We start from the raw sequence: 23063 nt of genomic DNA, 5'->3' as shown, positions 1-23063 counted from the left end.
GAGAAAAGGAGCAGCTGAGCAAGGTGGGACCCCAAAACTGAGCCCAAAACCCAAACCTGACCCCAAAGAGACCCTGAATTTTCCCATTTTTCTCCCATTTTTCCCAAATTTCCCCTTTTTCTCCCCAATTCCAGGAGCAGATGAAGGCCAAGCGCAAGGAGGCCGAGCTGGGCCCCAAATTCCCATTTTTTCCTCATTTTTTTCCTCATTTTTTCCTCATTTTTTCCTCATTTTTTCCTCATTTTTTCCTCATTTTTTCCTCATTTTTTCCTCATTTTTTCCTCATTTTTTTCCCAATTTTTCCCCAATTTTTCCCCAATTTTTTCCCAATTTTCCCCAATTTTTCCCCCAATTTTTCCCCAATTTTTCCCCAATTTTTCCCAATTTTTTCCCCAATTTTTCTCCAATTTTTCCCAATTTTTTCCCCCATTTTTCTCCCAGATTTCCCTAAATTTTCCCCTGTTTTTCCCCTCCAGGAGCAGATGAAGGCCAAGCACAAGGAGGCCGAGCTGGGCCCCAAATTCCCATTTTTTCCTCATTTTTTCCTCATTTTTTCCTCATTTTTTCCTCATTTTTTCCCCGATTTTCCCCCAATTTTCCCCCAATTTTCCCCAATTTTTCCCATTTCTCTCCCTGATTTTCCCCTGTTTTTTCCCACTCCAGGAGCAGATGAAGGCCAAGCGTAAGGAGGCCGAGCTGGGCCCCAAATTTCCCATTTTTTCCTCATTTTTTTCCCAATTTTTTCCCAATTTTTTCCCATTTTTTCCTCATTTTTCCCCATTTTTTCCCAATTTTCCCCCAATTTTTTCCCAATTTTTTCCTCAATTTTCCTCATTTTTTCCCAATTTTTTCCCCAATTTTTTCCCAATTTTTTCCCCAATTTTCCCCCAATTTTCCCCCAATTTTTCTCCAATTTTTCCCCAATTTTTCCCCAATTTTCCCCCAATTTTTCCCCAATTTTTCCCCCAGATTTCCCTAATTTCCCCTTTTTTCCCCCTGCAGGAGCAGATGAAGGCCAAGCGCAAGGAGGCCGAGCTGGGCCCCAAATTCCCATTTTTTCCTCATTTTTTCCTCATTTTTTCCTTGATTTTTCCCCAATTTTTTCCCAATTTTTTCCCAATTTTTCCCCAATTTTTTCCCAACTTTTCCTCATTTTTTCCTCATTTTTTCCTCATTTTTTCCTCATTTTTTCCTCATTTTTCCTCATTTTTTTTCGGATTTTTCCCCAATTTTTTCCCAATTTTTTCCTCAATTTTTCCCCCATTTTTTCCCATTTCTTTACCCCAAAATTCCCATTTTTCCCCTGCAGGAGCAGATGAAGGCCAAGCGCAAGGAGGCCGAGCTGGGCCCCAAATTCCCATTTTTTCCTCATTTTTTCCCAATTTTTTCCCCATTTCCCCCCCATAATTCCCATTTTTTCCTCATTTTTTCCTCATTTTTTCCTCATTTTTTCCTCATTTCCCCCCCATAATTCACTTTTTTTCCTCATTTTTTCACCCAATTTTTCCCCAATATTTTCCCAATTTTTCCCCGATTTTCCCCCAATTTTTTCCCAATTTTCCCCAATTTTTCCCCAATATTTCCCCAATTTTTTCCCCGATTTTTCCCCAACTTTTCCCCAATTTTTTCCCCATTTTTCCCCCAATTTTCCCCCAATTTTTCCCCAATTTTTCCCCATTTCTTTACCCCAAAATTCCCATTTTTCCCCTGCAGGAGCAGATGAAGGCCAAGCGCAAGGAGGCCGAGCTGGGCCCCAAATTCCCATTTTTTCCTCATTTTTTCCCCAATTTTTCCCCAATTTTTCCCCAATTTTTTCCTGATTTTCCCCCAATTTTCCCCCAATTTTTTCCCAATTTTTTCCCAATTTTTTTCCCAATTTTTCCCCAATTTTTTCCCAATTTTCCCCCAATTTTTTCCCAATTTTTTCCTCATTTTTTCCTCATTTTTTCCCCGATTTTCCCCCAATTTTTTCCCGATTTTTCCCCAATATTTCCCCAATTTTCCCCCTATTTTTCCCCAATTTTTCCTCCAGATTTCCCTGATTTTCCCATTTTTCCCCCTGCAGGAGCAGATGAAGGCCAAGCGCAAGGAGGCCGAGCTGGGCCCCAAATTCCCATTTTTCCCCATTTTTTCCTCATTTTTTCCCAATTTTTTCCCAATTTTTCTCCAATTTTTCCCCAATTTTCCCCCAATTTTTCCTCAATTTCCCCCCAATTTTTTCCTCATTTTTTCTTCAATTTTCCTCATTTTTTCCCGGATTTTTTCCCAATTTTCCCCCAATTTTTCTCGAATATTTCCCCAATTTTTCCCCGATTTTCCCCCGACTTTTCCCCAATTTTTTCCCAATTTTCCCCCAATTTTTCCCCAATTTCCCCCCAATATTTCCCCAATTTTTTCTCCCAGATTTCCCTAATTTCCCCTTTTTTTCCCCTGCAGGAGCAGATGAAGGCCAAGCGCAAGGAGGCCGAGCTGCGCCAGGTGCAGTCCCAGGCCCACGGGCTCCAAATGCGCCTCAAATACTCCCAGAGCGACCTGGAACAGACCAAGACGCGGCACCTGGCACTCAACCTGCAGGTGGGAGGCAGATCTGGGGGAAAATCCAGAATTTGGGGAAAAAATCCAAAATTTGGGGAAAAAATCATCAAAATTTGGGGAAAAAAACCTCAAAATTTGGGGAAAAAAAATCAAAATTTGGGGAAAAAAATCTGAATTTTTGGGGAAAAAATCTGAATTTTTGGGAAAAAAAATCCAAAATTTGGGGAAAAAAATCTGAATTTTTGGGGGAGAAATTTGAATTTTTGGGGAAAAGAAATCCAAAATTTGGGGAAAAAAATCTGAATTTTTGGGGAAAAGAAATCCAAAATTTGGGGAAAAAATGTGAAGTTTTGGGGAAAAAATCTGAATTTTTGGGAAAAAAATGCGATTTTTTTGGTGAAAAAATGTGAATTTTCCAGGGAAAAAAAGTGAAATTTTGGGGGGAGCAATGGGAATTTTTGGGGGAAAAAATGTGAATTTTTTTGGGGAAAAAATAGTGAATTTTGGGGAAAAAATGTGAATTTTTGGGGAAAAAAAAAAGTGAATTTTGGGGGAGAAATTTGAATTTTTTTAGGAAAAAAAAATTTGAAATTTGGGGGACAAAAATAGTGAATTTTGGGGGAAGTTCCTTCATCAAATATTCCCAAAGTGAGCTGGGACTGAACCTGCAGGTGGGACATGGATTTGGGGGAAAAAATGGGATTTGGGGAAAAAAGTCCAAAATTCGGGGAAAAAAATCTGAATTTTTGAGAAAAAAATCTGAATTTTTGAGAAAAAAAATCTGAATTTTTGAGAAAAAAATCTGAATTTTTGAGAAAAAAATCTGAATTTTTGAAAAAAAATCTGAATTTTTGAGAAAAAAAATCTGAATTTTTGGGGAAAAAATCTGAATTTTTGGGGGAAAAAATCCAAAATTTGGGGAAAAAAATCTGAATTTTTGGGGGAAAAAATTTGAATTTTTGGGGAAAAAAAATCCAAAATTTGGGGGAAAAAATCTGAATTTTTGGGGAAAAAATTCCCAAATTTGGGGAAAAAAATCTGAATTTTTGGGGAAAAAAATGTGAATTTTTGGGGAAAAAAAAATCCAAAATTTGGGGAAAAAAATCCAAAATTTGGGGAAAAAAATCCAAAATTCAGGGAAAAAATCCAAAATTCAGGAAAAAAATCCAAAATTTGGGAAAAAATCTGAATTTTTGGGGAAAAAATCTGAATTTTTGGGGAAAAAATGCGATTTTTTTGGTGAAAAAATGTGAATTTTTCAGGGAAAAAATGTGATTTTTTTTGGGAAAAAATGTGATTTTTTGGTGAAAAAATGTGAATTTTTCAGGGAAAAAAGTGAATTTTTGGGGGAAAAAATGTGAATTTTTTTGGGGAAAAAATATGAATTTTTCAGGGAAAAAAGTGAATTTTTGGGGGGAGCAATGGGAATTTCTGGGGGCAAAAAAATCTGAATTTTGGGGGAGAAATTTGAATTTTTTTAGGGAAAAAAATTGTGAAATTTGGGGATAAAAGTGTGAATTTTGGGGGAAGTTCTTTCATCAAATATTCCCAAAGTGACCTGGCACTCAACCTGCAGGTGGGAGGCAGATCTGGGGGAAAATCCAGAATTTGGGAAAAAATATCCAAAATTTGGGAAAAAATCTGAATTTTTGGGAAAAAAATGCGATTTTTTTGGTGAAAAAATGTGAATTTTCCAGGGAGAAAAGTGAATTTTTGGGGGAAAAAATGTGAATTTTGGTGGAAGTTCCTTCATCAAATATTCCCAAAGTGAGCTGGGACTGAACCTGCAGGTGGGACCCGGATTTGGGGGAAAAAATCCAAAATTTGGGGAAAAAAATCCAAAATTCAGGGAAAAAATCTGAATTTTTGGGGAAAAAAATCCAAAATTTGGGGAAAAAATCTGAATTTTGAGGGGAAAAAATCTGAATTTTGGGGAAAAAAATCTGAATTTTGGGGGAAAAAAAATCCAAAATTTGGGGAAAAAAAATCTGAATTTTTGGGGAAAAAATCTGAATTTTTGGGGAAAAAAAATACAAAATCTGGGGAAAAAAAATCTGAATTTTTGGGGAAAAAATGTGATTTTTTTTGGTGAAAAAATGTGAATTTTCCAGGGAAAAAAAGTGGATTTTTGGGGAAAAAATGTGATTTTTTTGGTGAAAAAATGTGAATTTTTCAGGGAAAAAAGTGAATTTTTGGGGGGAAAAAAGAAGTGAATTTTGGGGGAAAAATTTGTGGTTTTTAGGAAAAAAATATTTGAAATTTGGGGGAAAAATTGTGAATTTTGGGGATAAAAAATGTGAATTTTGGGGGAAGTTCCTTCATCAAATATTCCCAAAGTGACCTGGGAATGAACCTGCAGGTGAGACCCGGATCTGGGGGGAAAAATCCAAAATTCAGGGAAAAAAATCCAAAATTTGGGGAAAAAATCGGAAATTTTGGGGAAAAAATGTGAATTTTTGGGAAAAAAATCTGATTTTTTTGGTGTAAAAATGTGAATTTTTCAGGGAAAAAAGTGAATTTTTGGGGGAAAAAATGTGAATTTTTTTGGGGAAAAAAAAATCTGAATTTTGGGAGAAATTTGAATTTTTTTAGGGAAAAAAATTGTGAAATTTGGGGATAAAAGTGTGAATTTTGGGGATAAAAAATGTGAATTTTGGGGGAAGTTCCTTCATCAAATATTCCCAAAGTGAGCTGGGACTGAACCTGCAGGTGGGACCCGGATCTGGGGGGAAAAAAATCCAAAATTTGGGGAAAAAACTTTGGATGTGGGGGGAAAAAAATTCCAATTTTTCCCCATTTTCCCCTCTTTGTTTTCCTCTTTATTTTTCCTTTTTTTTCTTCATTTTCCCCAATTTTTTCCCAATTTTTCTTCCCATTTTCTCACCATTTTCCCCCCTTTTTTTCCTCTTTATTTTTCCATTTTTCCCTCGGTTATTTTTTAATTTTTGCCCCTTTTTTCCCCCATTTTTTTCTAATTTTTGCTCTTTTTTTTCCCAATTTTTCTCACATTTTTCCCCATTTTTTTTCTCATTTTCCCCAATTTTTTCCCAATTTTTCCCCCCATTTCCTCACAATTTTCCCCCCTTTTTTTTCCTTTTTTATTTTTCTTTTTTTTTTCATTTTTCCCTAAGTTATTTCTTAATTTTTGCCCCTTTTTTCCCCCATTGTTTTCTAATTTTTGCTCTTTTTTCTCCCCATTTTTCCCCCCATTTTCTCACAATTTTGCCCCCCTTTTTTCCCTCTTTATTTTTTATTTTTTCCATTTTTCCCTCGGTTATTTTTTAATTTTTGCCCCTTTTTCCCCCCATTTTTTCCTAATTTTTGCTCTTTTTTTTTTCCAATTTTTCTCACATTTTCCCATCTTTTTAATCCCATTTTTCCCTTTTTTTTCTCCTTTTTCCTCCATTTTTTCTCTCATTTTCCCCAATTTTTTCCCAATTTTTCTTCCCATTTTCTCACCATTTTCCCCTCATTTTTCCAATTCTCCCCCCTTTTTTTTCCTCTTTATTTTTCCATTTTTCCCTTGGTTATTTTTTAATTTTTGCCCCTTTTTTCCCCCCTTTTTTTTCTAATTTTTGCCTTTTTTTTCCCAATTTTTTCCCCAATTTTTCCCCTCTTTTTCCCCATTTTTTCCCCCTTTTCTCACAATTTTTCCCAATTTTTTCCCTCTTTTTTCCCAATTTTTCCCCCCTTTTCTCACAATTTCCCATTTTTCCCCCATTTTTTTCCTAATTTTTGCCTTTTTTTTCCCCATTTTTTTTCCCAATTTTTTCCCTCTTTTTTCCCAATTTTTTTCCCAATTTTTTCCCCAATTTTTCCCCATTTTTTCCCCCTTTTCTCACAATTTCCCATTTTCCCCATTTCCAGGAGAAGTCCAAGCTGGAGAGCGAATTGGCCAATTTTGGGCCGCGCATCAACGACATCAAACGAATCATCCAGGGCCGGGAGCGCGAGATGAAGGAGCTGAAGGAGAAAATGAACCAGGTCTGGGGCGAATCCCAAAATTTGGGGGAAAAAAAACCTAAATTTGGCAAAAAAATCCCAAATTTTTGGTAAAAAAATCCCAAATTTTTGGGGAAAAATCTGAATTTTTGGCAAAAAAATCCCAATTTTTTGGTAAAAAAAATCCCAATTTTTGGCAAAAAATCCCAATTTTTTGGCAAAAAAAAATCCCAATTTTTTGGGGAAAAATCCGAATTTTTGGCAAAAAAATCCCAATTTTTTGGGGGGAAAAAATTCCAATTTTTTTGGTAAAAAAATCCCAATTTTTGGCAAAAAAATCCCAATTTTTTGGTAAAAAAAATCCCAATTTTTTGGCAAAAAAATCCCAATTTTTGGCAAAAAAATCCCAATTTTTTGGAGAAAAATCTGAATTTTTGGCAAAATAATCCCAATTTTTTGGCAAAAAAATCCCAATTTTTTTGGGGAAAAATCTGAATTTTTGGAGGAAAAAAAATCCCAATTTTTTGGGGAAAAATCTGAATTTTTGGAGGAAAAAAACCCCCCAAATTTGGGGAAAAAAAATCCCAATTTTTTGGGGGAAAATCCCCCCAACTTGGGGGAAAAAAACCCCAAATTTGGAGAAAAAAATCCCAATTTTTTTGGGGAAAAATCTGAATTTTTGGTGGAAAAAATCCCCCCAAATTTGGCAAAAAAATCCCAATTTTTTGGGGAAAAATCTGAATTTTTAGAGGAAAAAATCCCCCCCAATTTGGGGAAAAATCTGAATTTTTGGAGGAAAAAATCCCCCTCAATTTGGGGAAAAAAATCCCAATTTTTTGGTAAAAAAAATCCCAATTTTTGGGAGTAAAAATCCTAATTTTTGGGGAAAAAAATCCCAATTTTTGGGGATAAAAATCCCAATTTTTTGGTAAAAAAATCCCAAATTTTTGGGGAAAAATCTGAATTTTTGGAGGAAAAAATCCCCCCCAATTTGGGGAAAAAAAAATCCCAATTTTTGGAGGAAAAAAACCCCAAATTTGGCAAAAAAATCCCAATTTTTTGGGGAAAAATCTGAATTTTTGGAGGAAAAAATCCCCCCAATTTGGGGAAAAAAATCCCAATTTTTTGGGGAAAAATCTGAATTTTTGGAGGAAAAAATCCCCCCAGTTTTGAGGAAAATTCCACCAATATTGGGAAAAAATTACCCCAGTTCTGGGGAGAATTTCTTCCAATTTTGGGGGAAAAAATCCAAATTTTTGGGGGAAAATCCCCCCAGATTGGGGAAAAAATCCCAATTTTTTTGGGAAAAATCTGAATTTTTGGAGGAAAAAAATCCCAATTTTTTTGGGGAAAAATCTGAATTTTTGGAGGAAAAAATCCCCCCAATTTGGGGAAAAAAATCCCAATTTTTGGGGAAAAAAATCCCAGTTTTTAGGGGGAAAATAATATCTGGTTTTGAGGGAGAAATCCCCCCAAATTTGGGGAAAATTCTGGCAAATTTGGGGAAAATAATCTAAATTTTTGGAAAAAAAAATCCCTGTTTTGAGGAAACAAATTTTCCTCAATTTTGAGGAAAATTCCGCCAATTTTGGAGAAAAAATTTCCCCAATTTGGGGAAAATTCTGGCAAATTTGGGGGAAAAGATCCCAATTTTTGGAGGAGAAAAATCCCAATTTTGGGGGAAAAAATCCCAATTTTTGGGGGAATTTCTCCCCAATTTTGAGGAAAATTCTTCCAATTTTAGGGAGAAATTCCCCCAGTTTTGGGGAGAATTCCCATTTTGGGGGATTTGGGGATTTTTGGGGGAATTTTGGAATGAATTTGGGGGATTTTGGGGTCCCCAATTTGGGGTTTTGGGGGAGGATTTGGGGGATCCTGGGGAATATTTTTGGGTGGATTTGGGGGATTTTGGGGTCCCCCAGATTTGGGGTTTTGGGGCTTTTTCAGGGAGATTTTGGGGGAATTTGGGGAATTTTGGGGTCCCCCAAATTTGGGGGATTTTGTGAAGATTTTGGGGGAGACTTTTGGGTGGAATTTGGGGTTTTTGGGGAGGATTTTGGGGATATTTGGGGGAGATTTTGGGGGAATTTGGGGCCTTTTCAGGGAGATTTGGGGTTTTTGGGGAATTTTTTTGGGGGGAATTTGGGGATTTTTGGGTCCCCCAGATTTGGGGATTTTGGGGTTTTTGGGGGATATTTGGGGCTTTTTCAGGGAAATTTGGGGGAAATTTGGGGATTTTTGGGTCCCCCAGATTTGGAGGATTTTGTGAAGATTTTGGGGGAGACACTTGGGTGGAATTTGGGGGAAATTTGGGGTTTTTTGGGTCCCCCAGATTTGGGGATTTTAGGACGATTTTCTGGGGGATTTTGGGGTTTTTGTGGAATATTTTCGGGTGGATTTGGGGGAGATTTTTGGGGGATTTTGGGGAATATTTCAGGGTGGATTTGGGGGATTTTGGGGAATATTTCAGGGTGGATTTGGGGGGTTTTGGGCTTGCCCAGGTGGAGGACGAGGTGTTTGAGGAGTTCTGCCGCGAGATCGGGGTCAGGAACATCCGAGAGTTCGAGGAGGAGAAGGTCAAGAGGCAGAACGAGATCGCCAAGAAAAGGTCAGGGACCCAAAAACCCCAAAAAACCCCCAAAAACCTCCACAGAGACCCCAAAAACACCTCAGGGACCCCAAAAACCCCAAAAATCCCATCAGGGACCCCAAAAACCCCACAGGGACCCCCAAAACCCCATCAGGGACCCCAAAACCTCAGGGACCCCAAAAACCCCAAAAACCCCAAAAACCCACCAGGGACCCCAAAACCCCAAAAACCCCATCAGGGACCCCAAAAAACCCCCAAAAATCTCCACAGAGACCCCAAAGAACCCACAGAGACCCCAAATACCCCACAGAGACCCCAAAAACCCCAAAAATGTCCACAGAGACCCCAAAAAACCCCACAGGGACCCCAAAAATCTCCACAGAGACCCCAAAAAACCTTTCAGGGACCCCAAAAATCTTCTGAGGGACCCAAAAACCCCACAGGGACCCCAAAAATCTTCTAAGGGACCCCAAAAACATCTCAGGGACCCCAAAAACCTCTGAGGGACCCCAGAAACCTCTGAGGGACCCCAAAAAACCTCCAGGGACCCCACAAAAACCATCAAGGACCTCCAAAACCCCTCAGAGTCCCTAAAAAACCTCTGAGGAACCCCAACAAACATCTCAAGGACCTCAAAAATCTCCTGAGGACTCCAAAAAACATCTCTAGAACCTCAAAGAGCTTCTCAGGAACCCCAAAAAAACCTTCAGAGTCCTCAAAAATCCCTCAGAGTCCCCAAAAAACCTCTGAGGAACCCCAACAAACATCTCAAGAACCTCCAAGAACTTCTCAGGAACTCCACAAAACCCCTCAGAGACCCCAAAAAACCTTCAAGGATCTCCAAAACCTTTCAAAGACCCCATAAAACATCTCAGGGACCCACAAAAACCCCTCCGAGATACCAAAAATCCTCTGAGGAACCCAAAGAAACATCTCAAGGAGCTTCAAACCCTTTGGAGACACCAAAAAAACCTCTGAGGAACCCCAACAAACATCTCAAGAACATCCAAGAACTTCTCAGGAACTCCACAAAACCCCTTTAGAGACCCCAAAAAACCTCTCAAACTCCCCAAAAAACCTCTCAGAGACCCCAAAACCCCTCAGAGTCCTCAAGAAACCCCTGAGGAACCCAACAAACATCTCAAGAACCTCAAAAATCTCCTGAGAACTCCAAAAAAACATCTCTAGAACTTCAAAGAACTTCTCAGGAACCCCAAAAACCCTGAGGAACCCAGAAAACATCTCAAGGACCTCCAAAAATTTCCTGGGTACCCCTAGAAACCTTCAAGGATCTCCAAAACCCCTCAAAGACCCATAAAACATCTCAGGGACCCCACAAAACCCCTCTGAGATACCAAAAAACCTCTGAGGAACCCCAAGAAACATCTCTAGAACCTCAAAGAACTTCTCAGGAACCCCAAAAAAATCCCTTCAGAGTCCTCAAAAATCCCTCAGAGTCCCCAAAAAAAACTCTCAGAGTCCCCAAGAAACCCCTGAGGAACTTCAACAAACATCTCAAGAACCTCAAAAATCTCCTGAGGACTCCAAAAAACATCTCTAGAACCTCCAAGAACTTCTCAGGAACCCCAAAAAAACCATCAAGGACCTCAAAAACCTCTCAGAGACCCCAAAAAACCTCTGAGGAACCCCAACAAACATCTCAAGAACATCCAAGAACTTCTCAGGAACCCCAAAAAACCCCTGGGGACACCAGAAAACCTTCAAGGATCTCAAAGACCCCATAAAACGTCTCAGGGACCCCACAAAACCCCTCCGAGATAACAAAAAACCTCTGAGGAACCCAAAGAAACATCTCAAGAACATCCAAGAACTTCTCAGGAACCCCAAAAAAACCCTCAGAGTCCTCAAAAACCCCTCAGAGACCCCAAAAAACCTCTCAAACTCCCCAAAAAACCTCTCAGAGACCCCAAAAAACCTCTGAGGAACCCCAACAAACATCTCAAGAACCTCTGAGGAACCTCTGTGGTGTCCCCCAGGCTGGAGTTCGAGAACCAGAAGACGCGCTTGGGCATCCAGCTGGACTTCGAGCGCAACCAACTGCGGGAGGACCAGGAGAAGGTGCTGATGTGGGAGCAGGGCGTGCGCAAGGACGAGGCCGAGATCGAGAAGCTCAAGAAGGTTTGGGGACCTTTGGGTTCTTCTGGGATTTTTTGGGGATTTTGGGGACTTTTTGGGGGATTTTTTTGGTGTTTTGGGGTCTCAAGAGGTTCATGGTGGAGAAGAGCTGAGGTGGGACCACAAGAGTGGAAAGACAAGGCTAAGATGGAGAAGCTCAAGAAGGTTTGGGGACCTTTGGGTTCTTCTGGGTTCTTTTGGGGCTTTTTGGGGTTTTTCTGGGGTTTTTGAGGAGTTTTGGGGTCTTGGGATGGTCAAGGTGGAGAAGAGCTGAGGTGGGACCAGGGAGAGCAGAGGGACAGGAGAAATTGAGAAGGTTTGGGACCTTTGGGTTCTTCTGGTTTCTTTTGGGGCTTTTTGGGGATTTTTCTGGGGTTTTTGAGGAGTTTTGGGGTCTCGGGATGGTCAAGGTGGAGAAGAGCTGAGGTGGGACCAGGAGAACACAAGGGCAAGGCCGAGATGGAGAAGCTCAAAAAGGTTTGGGGTTTTTTGGTTCTTTTGGGGCTTTTTGGGGGTTTTTTGGGGTTTCTTGAGGAGTTTTGGGGTCTTGGGATGCTTCTGGTGGAGAAGAGCTGAGATGGGACCAGGCAGAGCAGAGGGACAGGAGAAATTGAGAAGGTTTGGGGACCTTTGGGTTCTTCTGGGATTTTTTGGGGATTTTGGGGACTTTTTGGGGGATTTTTTTGGTGTTTTGGGGTCTCAAGAGGTTCATGGTGGAGAAGAGCTGAGGTGGGACCACGAGAGTGGAAAGACAAGGACAAGATCAAGAAGCTGAAGAAGGTTTTGGGACCTTTGGGTCCTTCTGGGATTTTTTGGGGATTTTTGGGGTTTTTTGGGGTTTTTGTGGTGTTTTGGGGTCTCGGGATGGTCAAGGTGGAGAAGACCTCAGGTGGGACCAGGGAGAGCAGAAGGACAGGAGAAATTGAGAAAGTTTGGGACCTTTGGGTTCTTCTGGGGCTTTTTGGGGATTTTTTTGGGATTTTTGAGGTGTTTTGGGGTCTCGGGATGGTCAAGGTGGAGAAGACCCGAGGTGGGACCAGGAGAGTGCAAGGACGAGGCCAAGATCGAGGAGCTCAAGGAGGTTTGGGGACCTCTGGGTTCTTCTGGGGTTTTTTAGGGATTTTTTAGGGATTTTTTGGGGTTTTTCTGGGGTTTTTGAGGTGTTTTGGGGTCTCAAGAGGTTCATGGTGGAGAAGAGCTGAGATGGGACCAGGAGAACACAAGGACAAGGCCGAGATTGAGAAGCTCAAGAAGATTTTGGGGTTTTTTTGGGGTTTTTTGGCACTTTCCCTACGAGGAGCAGCGGCACATGAAGACCATCGATAACTTTGGGTTCTTTTGTCCATTTTTGACCATTTTTGGGTGGTTTTTGACCATTTTTGGTGTCCCCCTCAGGAGGAGCAGCGGCACATGAAGACCATCGATAACTTTGGGTTATTTTGGGTTCTTTTGTCCATTTTTGCCCATTTTTGGTGTCCCCCTCAGGAGGAACAGTGTCACGTGAAGACCATCGATAACTTTGGTCCATTTTGCCCATTTTTGCCCGTTTTTGGCCGTTTTTCAGGAGGAGCAGCGGCACATGAAGATCATCGACGAGACCATGGCGCAGCTGCAGGACCTCAAGAACCAACACCTGGCCAAGAAGTCGGAGGTGAACGACAAAAACCACGAGATGGACGAGATCCGCAAGAAGCTGGGCGGGGCCAACAAGTGAGGGCGGGGCCTCAAGGGGCGTGGCCAATGGGGGGGTGGCCAGCAAGGGAGGGCGGGGCCTCAAGGGGCGGGGCCAATGGGGGTGTGGCCAAGAAGGGGGGGCGGGACCTCAAGGAGCATGGCCAATGGGGGTGTGGCCAAGAAGGGGGGCGGGGCCTCAAGGGGCGTGGCCAATGGGGTGTGGCCAGCAAGTGAGGGTGGTGCCTCAAGGGGCGTGGCCAATGGGGTGTGGCCAAGAAGGGGCGGGGCCTCAAGGGGCGTGGCCAATGGGGGTGTGGCCAGCAAGTGAGGGTGGTGCCTCAAGGGGTGTGGCCAATGGGGGGAGTGGCCAGCAAGGGAGGGCGGGGCCTCAAGGGGCGTGGCCAATGGGGAGTGGCCAGCAAGGGAGGGCGGGGCCTCGAGGGGCGTGGCCAATGGGGGGAGTGGCCAAGAAGGGAGGGCAGGGCCACAAGGGGTGTGGCCAATGGGGGAGTGGCCAACAAGGGAGGGCGGGGCCTCAAGGGGCGTGGCCAATTGGGGTGTGGCCAGGAAGGGAGGGCGGGGCCTCAAGGGGCATGGCCAGATAAAAAGGGGTGGGGCCAATGAGGGAGTGTGGCCAACAAATGAGGGTGGGGCCAAAAAAGGGGTGGGGCCAATGAGGGAGTGTGGCCAACAAATGAGGGTGGGGCCAGAAAAAGGGCTGGGGCCAATGAGGGTGTGGCCAACAAGTGAGGGCGGGGCCTCAAGGGGCGTGGCCAGAAAAAAGGGGTGGGGCCAATGAGGGAGTGTGGCCAACAAATGGGGGTGGGGCTAACAAAGGGTGCTGGACCAATGAATGGGGTGGGGCCAATAAGTGAGGGTGGGTGCAAAGGGGGCGTGGCCAAAGTGAGGGTGGTGACAAAGGGGGTGGGGCTAACAGGTGAGGGCGGGGTTAAAGGGGCGGGGCTAGAAAGAGGAGTAAGGACCATGTGGGCATGTCCATGGGGGGTGTGTCCCCATGTCCCTGTCCCCCCATGTCCCTGTGTCCCTGTCCCCATTGTGTCACTGTCCCCATGTCCCTGGCCCCACCATGTCCCCACACCATGTCCCGATGTCCCTGTCCCCCCTGCCATGTCCCTGCCCCCTGCCACGTCCTCGTGTCTGTCCCCGCCATGTCCCCATTCCTTGTCCCCACCATATCCCAGTGTCCCTGTCCCCACACTGTGTCCCCATGTCCCTGTCCCCATGTTTCTGTCCCCACACTGTGTCCCCGTGTCCCTGTCCCCATGTTTCTGTCCCCACCATGTCCCCATTCCCTGTCCCCATGTCTCTGTCCCCATGTTCTTGTGCCCACCCTGTCCTCACACCGTGTCCCTGTCCCCACTGTGTCCCCATGTTCCTGTCCCCACACTGTGTCCCCAACCGTGTCCCTGTCCCCACACCGTGTCCCCTGCAATGTCCCTGTCCCCATCTCCTGTCCCCACACCCTGTGCCCACACCATGTCCCTGTTCCCTGTCCCCCATTCCCTGTCCCCTCACCACATCCCCACGCCCTGTCCCCACTGTGTCCCCATGTCCTGTCCCCACACCATGTCCCATCCCCTGTCCCCGTTCCCTGTCCCCATGTCCCTGTCTCCATGTCCCTGTGCCCACCCTGTCCCCACACCGTGTCCCTGTCCCCACACCATGTCCCCTGCCATGTCCCTGTGTCTTTATCCTCACCATGTCCCCATGTCCCTGTCCCCTGCCCTGTCCCCATTCCCTGTGTCCTGTCCCTTGCCCTGTCCCCACTGTGTTCCCATGTCCTGTCCCCACACAATGTTCCCACCATGTCCCTGTCCCCTGCCATGTCCCCATGTCTCTGTCCCCTCCATGTCCCCATTCCCCGTCCCCATGTCCCCACCATGTCCCCGTGTCCCTGTCCCTGCCACATCCCCATTCCCTGTCTGTCTCTGTACCCTCACTGTGTCCCCATGTCCCTGTCCCCATTCCCTGTGTCCTGTCCCTTGCCCTGTCCCCACTGTGTTCCCATGTCCTGTCCCCACACAATGTTCCCAGCATGTCCCTGTCCCCTGCCATGTCCCCGTGTCCTGTCCCCTGCGACGTCCCCATGTCTCTGTCCCCACCATGTCCTCATTGCCTGTTCCCATGTCCCTGTGTCCCTGTGCCCCTGTCCTCACTCCATGTCCCCATTCCCTGTCCCCACCATATCCCCGTGTCCTGTCCCCACTCCATGTCCTGTCCCCACCACGTCTCCATGGTCCCGTCCCCACTTCACATCCCCATTCCCTGTCCCCATGTCCCTGTCCCCCATTCGTATCTCCTCTTCATGTCCCTGTGTCCCTGTCCCCGCCACGTCCCCATATCCCTATCCCCTGCCATGTCCCGCGCCCTGTCCCCACATTGTGTCCCTGTCCCCATGTCCCTGTCCCCACTGTGTCCTGTCCCCGTGTCCCCAGGGAGATGACCCACCTGCAGAAGGAGGTGACGGCCATCGAGACCCAGTGTCCCTGTCCCCACGCTGTGTCCCCATGTCCCTGTCCATGTCCCTGTCCCCATGGTGTCCTGTGTCCCTGTCCCCATGGTGTCCTATGTCCCTGTCCCCACGGTGTCCCTGTCCCCAGGGAGATGACCCACCTGCAGAAGGAGGTGACGGCCATCGAGACCAAGCTGGAGCAGAAGCGCAGCGACCGCCACAACCTCCTGCAGGCCTGCAAGATGCAGGACATCCGCCTGCCGCTGGCCAGGGGCTCCATGGACGACATCAGCCAGGAGGAGGTGACACCCTGGACACCTCCATGTCACCCTGAGTCACCCTGGGTCACTCTGGGTCACCCCTGGGTCACCCCTGTCCCCCTGTGTCACCCTGGGTCATCCCTGTATGACCCGATGGCCAGGGGCTCCATGGACGACATCAGCCAGGAGGAGGTGACACCTGGGGACACCCCATGACACCCTGTGTCACCCCTGGGTCACCCCTGTGTCACTCTGGGACACCCTGAGCCACCACTAGTTCACCCTGAGTTACCCCTGTCCCCTTGAGCCACCCCTGTCCCTCTGTGTCACCCTCTGTCCTGCTGCTGGCCAGGGGCTCCATGGACGCCATCAGCCAGGAGGAGGTGACACCTGGGGACACCTTGTGACACCCCTGTGACACCCCTGTGACACCCATGTCCTCCTGTGTCACCCTGAGTCACCCTGTGTCACCCTCTGTGTCCCCCTGGCTGCCGCTGGCCAGGGGCTCCATGGGCGACATCAGCCAGGAGGAGGTGACACCCTGGACACCCCCATGTCACCCTGTGTCACCCTGACTGTCCCCATTGTCCCCTCAGGGTGGTGGCACTCGTGAGGACCCCGGTGGCAACTCCAGCCATGTCCCATGTGTCACTCTGACTGTCCCTATTGTCCCCATTGTCCCCTCAGGGTGGTGGTACCAGTGAGGACCCTGATGGCAGCTCCAGCCATGTCCCCTCATTGTCCCCTTATTGTCCCCTGTGTGTCCCCTCAGGGTGGTGGCACGGGTGAGGACACCAGTGGCACCTCCAGCCATGTCCCCTCATTGTCCCCTCATTGTCCCCTCAGGGTGGTGGCACCGGAGAGGTCTCTGTGTCACTCTGACTGTCCCTGTGTCCCTATTGTCCCCTCAGGGTGGTGGCACGGGTGAGGATGCCCGGGGCAGCTCCCAGCGCAGCTCCAGCCATGTCCCCTCATTGTCCCCTCATTGTCCCCTCAGGGTGGTGGCACGGGAGAGGTCCCTGTGTCACTCTGACTGTCCCCATTGTCCCCTCATTGTCCCCATTGTCCCCTCAGGGTGGTGGCACGGGTGAGGACGCCGGGGGCAGCTCCCAGCGCAGCTCCAGCCATGTCCCCTCATTGTCCCCTCATTGTCCCCATTGTCCCCTCAGGGTGGTGGCACCAGAGAGGTCCCTGTGTCACTCTGAGTGTCCCCATTGTCCCCTCATTGTCCCCATTGTCCCCTCAGGGTGGTGGCACTGATGAGGACCCCGGTGGCAGCTCCAGCCATGTCCCCTCATTGTCCCCATTGTCCCCTCAGGGTGGTGGCACGGGTGAGGACGCCGGGGGCAGCTCCAGCCATGTCCCATGTGTCACTCTGACTGTCCCCATTGTCCCCTCATTGTCCCCATTGTCCCCTCAGGGTGGTGGCACGGGCGAGGACGCCGGGGGCAGCTCCCAGCGCAGCTCCAGCCTCTACGCGCGCGAGGCTCTGATCGAGATCGACTACAGCGACCTGCCCGAGGAGCTCAAGGTGAGACAGCTGGCACAGCTGGGCGTGGCCTGGGCACACCCAACACACCTGGGCATGGCCTGGGCACACCTGGGCACGTCTGGGCACACCTGGCACACCTGGGCATGTCCCACACACCTGGGCACAGCTGGGCGTGGCCTGGGCACACCCAACACACCTGGGCGTGGCCTGGGCACACCCAACACACCTGGGCGTGGCCTGGGCACAGCTGGGCACAGCTGGGCATGGCCTGGGCACAGCTGGGCGTGGCCTGGGCACAGCTGGGCATGGCCTGGGCACAGCTGGGCGTGGCCTGGACAGACCTGGGCACACCCAGCACAGCTGGGCACACCCCAACATTCCTGGGCATGCCTGGACATGTCCCATGTCCCCAATGTCCCCGTGTCCCCAATGTCCCCAGTGATGTCCCCGTGTCCCCAGTGATGTCCCCAGTGTCCCCAATGTCCCCATGTCCCCGATGTCCCCAATGTCCCCATGTCCCTGATGTCCCCATGTCCCCGATGTCCCCAATGTCCCCATGTCCCCGTGTGTCCCCATGTCCCCGATGTCCCCAATGTCCCCGATGTCCCCGTGTCCCCAGGACGCGCAGGCCGAGGAGGAGATCCGGCAGGAGATGACCGCCCTGCAGCAGCGGCTGTGTCCCCAGTGTCCCTCACACCCCTGATGTCCCCAATGTCCCCATGTATCCCTGATGTCCCCAATGTGTCCCTGATGTCCCCAATGTCCCCGATGTCCCCGTGTCCCCAGGATGCCCAGGCCGAGGAGGAGATCCGGCAGGAGATGGCCACCCTGCAGCAGCGGCTGTGTCCCCAATGTCCCCAATGTCCCCAATGTCCCCGATGTCCCCAGTGTCCCCGATGTCCCCAATGTCCCCATGTCCCCAATGTCCCCGATGTCCCCGTGTCCCCAGGATGCCCAGGCCGAGGAGGAGATCCGGCAGGAGATGGCCGCCCTGCAGCAGCGGCTGACGGAGCAGCAGAGCGTCCTGCAGCGCATCGCCGCCCCCAACATGAAGGCCATGGAGAAACTGGAGAGCGTCAGGGACAAGTTCCAGGAGACCTCGGATGGTGGGGACACCGTGGGGACATGGGGGGGACACAATGGGGACAAGTTCTAGAAGATTTTGGATGGTGGGACACCATGGAGACATGGGGAGAAGTTCCAGGAGACCTCGGATGGTGGGGACACCGTGGGGACACTGAGGGGACACAATGGGGACGAGTTCTAGAAGATTTCGGATGGTGGGACACCATAGCGACATAGGGAGAAGTTCCAGGAGACCTCTGATGGTGGGACACTGTGGGGACATGGGGGGGACATGGTGGGAACATGGGGGAGCATCCACAAGTTCCAGGAGACCTCTGATGGTGGGACACCATGGGACAAGGGGACACCATGGGGACCATGGAGGGGACATGGGGAGACACCATGGGGACATGGGACAGTGTCTGTGACAAGTTCCAGGAGACATCTAATGGTAGGACACCGGGGGGACACCATGGGGACATGGGGGGGACATGGAGGAGCATCAGCAATGAGTTCCAGGAGACCTCGGATGATGGAACATGGGGGGACACCGTGGGGACATGGTAGGGACATGGGGGGGACAAGTTCCAGGAGACCTTGGACAGTGGGGACACCATGGGGACACAGTGGGGACATGGGACAGTGTCCACAATAAGTTCCAGGAGACCTCGGATGGTGGGACACTGGGGGGACATCATGGGAATATGTGGAGACACCATGGGGACATGGGGAGGGGACAAGTTCTAGTAGACCTTGGATGGTGGAACACCATGGGGACACCATGGGGACATGGTGGAACATGGTGGGGACGTGGGACAGTGTCTGCGACAAGTTCCAGGAGACCTCGGGTGGTGGGACACATGGGGACATGAGAGGACATGGTGGGGACACCATGGGGACAAGTTCCAGGAGACTTCGGAGGGTGGGACACCATGGGGACATTGGGGGGACATGGGACAGTGTCTGTGACAAGTTCCAGGTGACCTCAGATGGTGAGGACACCATGGGGGGACACTGTGGGGACATGGGGACAAGTTCCAGGTGACCTCGGATGGTGGGACACTGAGGGGACATGATGGGAATATGTGGAGACACCATGGGGACATGGGGAGGGGACAAGTTCTAGTAGACCTTGGATGGTGGGACACCATGGGGACATGGTGGAACATGGTGGGGACGTGGGACAGTGTCTGCGACAAGTTCCAGGAGACCTCGGGTGGTGGGACACATGGGGACATGAGAGGACATGGTGGGGACACCATGGGGACAAGTTCCAGGAGACTTCAGAGGGTGGGACACCATGGGGACATTGGGGGGACATGGGACAGTGTCCGTGTCAAGTTCCAGGTGACCTTGGGTGGTGAGGACACCATGGGGACACTGGGGGGACACCATGGGGACATGGGGACAAGTTCCAGGAGACCTCGGATGGTGGGACACCATGGGGACATGGTGGGGGACAAGTTCCAGGAGACCTTGGATGGTGGGACACTGGGGGGGACACTGTGGGGACACCATGGGGACATGGGGGGGACAAGTTCCAGGAGACCTTGGATGGTGGGACATGGGGGATGTGGAGGGGACATGGAGTGTCCCCTGGGTGTCTGTGATGTCCCCTGGTTGTCCCTGATGTCCCCAGCTGTCCCCAATTGTCCCCAGAGTTTGAGGCCTCCAGTAAATGCTCCAAGGAGGCCAAGCTGGGGTGTCCTGACCCCAATGTCCCCATGGCTGTCCCTGCTGTCCCTTGGCTGTCCCTGGATGTCTGTGATGTCCCCAGTGTCCCCATGGCTGTCCCTGCTGTCCCCTGAATGTCCCCAATGTCCCCCCAGAGTTCGAGACCACCCACAAGTGCACCAAGAAGGCCAAGCAGGGCTGTCCTGGGGATGTCCCCTTGGTGTCCCCATGTTCTCACCCCAATGTCCCCATGGTGTCCCCTGACTGTCCCCAGAGTTCGAGGCCGCCCGCAAGCGCGCCAAGAAGGCCAAGCTGGGGTGTCCTCACCCCAATGTCCCCATGGCTGTCCCTGGGTGTCAGTGATGTCCCCAATGTCCCCAGCTGTCCCCAATGTCCCCTGACTGTCCCTGGGTGTCAGTGATGTCCCCAATGTCCCCAGCTGTCCCCAGTGTCCCCAGCTGTCCCCAGAGTTCGAGACCACCCACAAGTGCGCCAAGAAGGCCAAGCAGGGCTGTCCTGGGGATGTCCCCTTGGTGTCCCCATGTTCTCACCCCAATGTCCCCATGGTGTCCCCTGACTGTCCCCTGCTGTCCCCAATGTCCCCTGACTGTCCCCAGAGTTCGAGGCCGCCCGCAAGCGCGCCACGGAGGCCAAGCTGGGGTGTCCTCACCCCAATGTCCCCATGGCTGTCCCTGCTGTCCCCTGACCCCAATGTCCCCTGACTGTCCCTGGGTGTCAGTGATGTCCCCAGTGTCCCCAGCTGTCCCCAGTGTCCCCAGCTGTCTCTGGGTGTCAGTGATGTCCCCAATGTCCCTAGCTGTCCCCAATGTCCCCAGCTGTCCCTGGGTGTCAGTGATGTCCCCAGTGTCCCCGATGTCCCCCAGAGTTCGAGACCACCCATAAGTGCGCCAAGAAGGCCAAGCTGGGCTGTCCTGGGGATGGCCCTTTGGTGTCCCCATGTCTTGACCCCAGTGTCCCTGTAGCTGTCCCTTGATGTCCTCATGGGTGTCCCCAATGTCCCCTGATGTCCCCAGAGTTCGAGGCCACCCGCAAGCGCACCAAGAAGGCCAAGCTGGGGTGTCCTGACCCCAATGTCCCCATGGCTGTCCCTGCTGTCCCTGCTGTCCCCTGGGTGTCAGTGATGTCCCCAATGTCCCCAGTGTCCTCAATTGTCCCCTGCTGTCCCCCCAGAGTTTGAGGCCGCCCGCAAGCGCACCAAGGAGGCCAAGCTGGGGTGTCCTCACCCCAATGTCCCCATGGCTGTCCCTGGGTGTCAGTGATGTCCCCAATGTCCCTATGGTGTCCCCTGACTGTCCCCAGTGTCCCCAATTGTCCCCGCTGTCCCCAGAGTTCGAGGCCGCCCGCAAGCGCGCCAAGAAGGCCAAGCTGGGGTGTCCTCACCCCAATGTCCCCATGGCTGTCCCTGCTGTCCCCTGACCCCAATGTCCCCTGGCTGTCCCTGGGTGTCAGTGATGTCCCCTGGGTGTCAGTGATGTCCCCAATGTCCCCAGCTGTCCCCAGTGTCCCCAGTGTCCCCAACTGTCCCCGCTGTCCCCAGAGTTCGAGGCCGCCCGCAAGCGCGCCAAGAAGGCCAAGCAGGCGTTTGAGCAGATGAAGAAGGAGCGATTCGACCGCTTCAACTCCTGCTTCGAGGCCGTGGCCACCAACATCGACGAGATCTACAAAGCGCTGTCACGCAACAGCAGCGCGCAGGTGAGGCTGGCACACCTGGGCACTCACCTGGGCACACACCTGGGCACACACCTGGGCATGGGGCTGGCACACACAGCACTGTCCCGGAATAGCAGCACGCAGGTGGGCACACCTGGGCATCGGGGCACACACCTGGGCACTCACCTGGGCACACCTGGGCAGAGCTGTCACGGAACAGCAGCACGCAGGTAAGGCTGGCACACCTGGGCACACACCTGGGCACACACCTGGGCATCAGGGCACACCTGGGCATCAGGGGGCACACACCTGGGCACTCACCTGGACAGGTGGGCATAGCTGTGACACAAAGCGCTGTCCCGGAACAGCAGCGCGCAGGTGAGGCTGGCATACCTGGGCACACCTGGGAACGGGGCTGGCACACACCTGGGCATCGGGGCACACACCTGGGCACACACCTGGGCACTCACCTGGGCATCAGGGGGCACACACCTGGGCACCTGGGCAGGCTGGCACAGCTGTGACACAAAGCGCTGTCCCGCAACAGCAGCGCGCAGGTGGGCACACCTGGGCACACACCTGGGCATCAGGGGGCACACACCTGGGCACACACCTGGGTACCTGGGAACATACCTGGGCACTCACCTGGGCATCGGGGGGGCACACACCTGGGCATTGGGGCACACACCTGGGCACACACCTGGGCATCAGGGGGGCACACACCTGGGCACTCACCTGGGCACACCTGGGCACACACCTGGGTACCTGGGGGGCACACACCTGGGCACACACCTGGGCACCTGGGCAGGCTGGCACAGCTGGCACACACAACGCTGTCCCAAAACAGCAGCGCACAGGTGGGCACACACCTGGGCACAGGGCTGGGCACACACCTGGGCACCTGGGAAGCTGGCACACACCTGTACAGGCTGGCAGAACAGTCACACAAAGCGCTGTCCCAGAACAGCAGTGCACAGATGGGCACACACCTGGGCACACACCTGGGCACACACCTGGGCACGGGGCTGGCCCCACCCATCCCTCAGGTGTTCCTGGGCCCCAAGGAGCCCTGGCTGTGACCCCTGGGTCACCTCAATGTCCCCCGTGATGTCCCCAGTATCACCTGAATGTCCCCAGTGATGTCCCCAATGTCCCCCCAGGCGTTCCTGGGCCCCGAGGAGCCGTACCTGGATGGGATCAATGACAATGTGTCACCTCAATGTCACCTGTGTTCTCTGTGTCCCTATAGTCCCCAATGTCCCCAGTGTCCCCTCAATGTCCCCAATGTCCCCTCAGGCATTTTTAGGCCCCGAGAACCCCGAGGAGCCGTACCTGGATATCAATGACAATGTGTCACCTCCATGTCCCCTGTGTCCCCAATGTCCCCAGTGACCCCAATGATGTCCCCTCAATGTCCCCTCAATGTCCCCTGATGTCCCCAGTGTCTCTAATGTCCCCAGTGTCCCCAATGATGTCCTCAATGTCCTCTCAATGTCCCCCAGGCGTTCCTGGGCCCTGAGAACCCCGAGGAGCCACACCTGGATATCAATG

General features: G+C 50.3%; 1 protein-coding gene across 1 annotated transcript; it reads left to right on the top strand.

Moving 5' to 3' along the window:
• Positions 1 to 1002: 1002 nt before the first annotated feature.
• Positions 1003 to 22862, top strand: LOC135441981 (structural maintenance of chromosomes protein 1A-like; the record flags this gene model as incomplete). Its single annotated transcript, XM_064701529.1, has 12 exons — positions 1003 to 1029; positions 2066 to 2092; positions 2437 to 2574; positions 6403 to 6519; positions 8979 to 9085; positions 11065 to 11206; positions 12768 to 12913; positions 15499 to 15652; positions 17031 to 17141; positions 18052 to 18208; positions 21400 to 21554; positions 22809 to 22862. Coding segments are annotated over 12 exons (1335 nt in total), but the record flags the coding sequence as incomplete, so codon positions are not given.
• Positions 22863 to 23063: the final 201 nt, after the last annotated feature.

The sequence above is a fragment of the Zonotrichia leucophrys genome, unplaced genomic scaffold (genome assembly GCF_028769735.1).
Source record: "Zonotrichia leucophrys gambelii isolate GWCS_2022_RI unplaced genomic scaffold, RI_Zleu_2.0 Scaffold_783_23063, whole genome shotgun sequence".
Classification (NCBI taxonomy): Eukaryota; Metazoa; Chordata; class Aves; order Passeriformes; family Passerellidae; genus Zonotrichia; species Zonotrichia leucophrys.
This window is presented reverse-complemented; position numbering and strand designations above follow the sequence as displayed.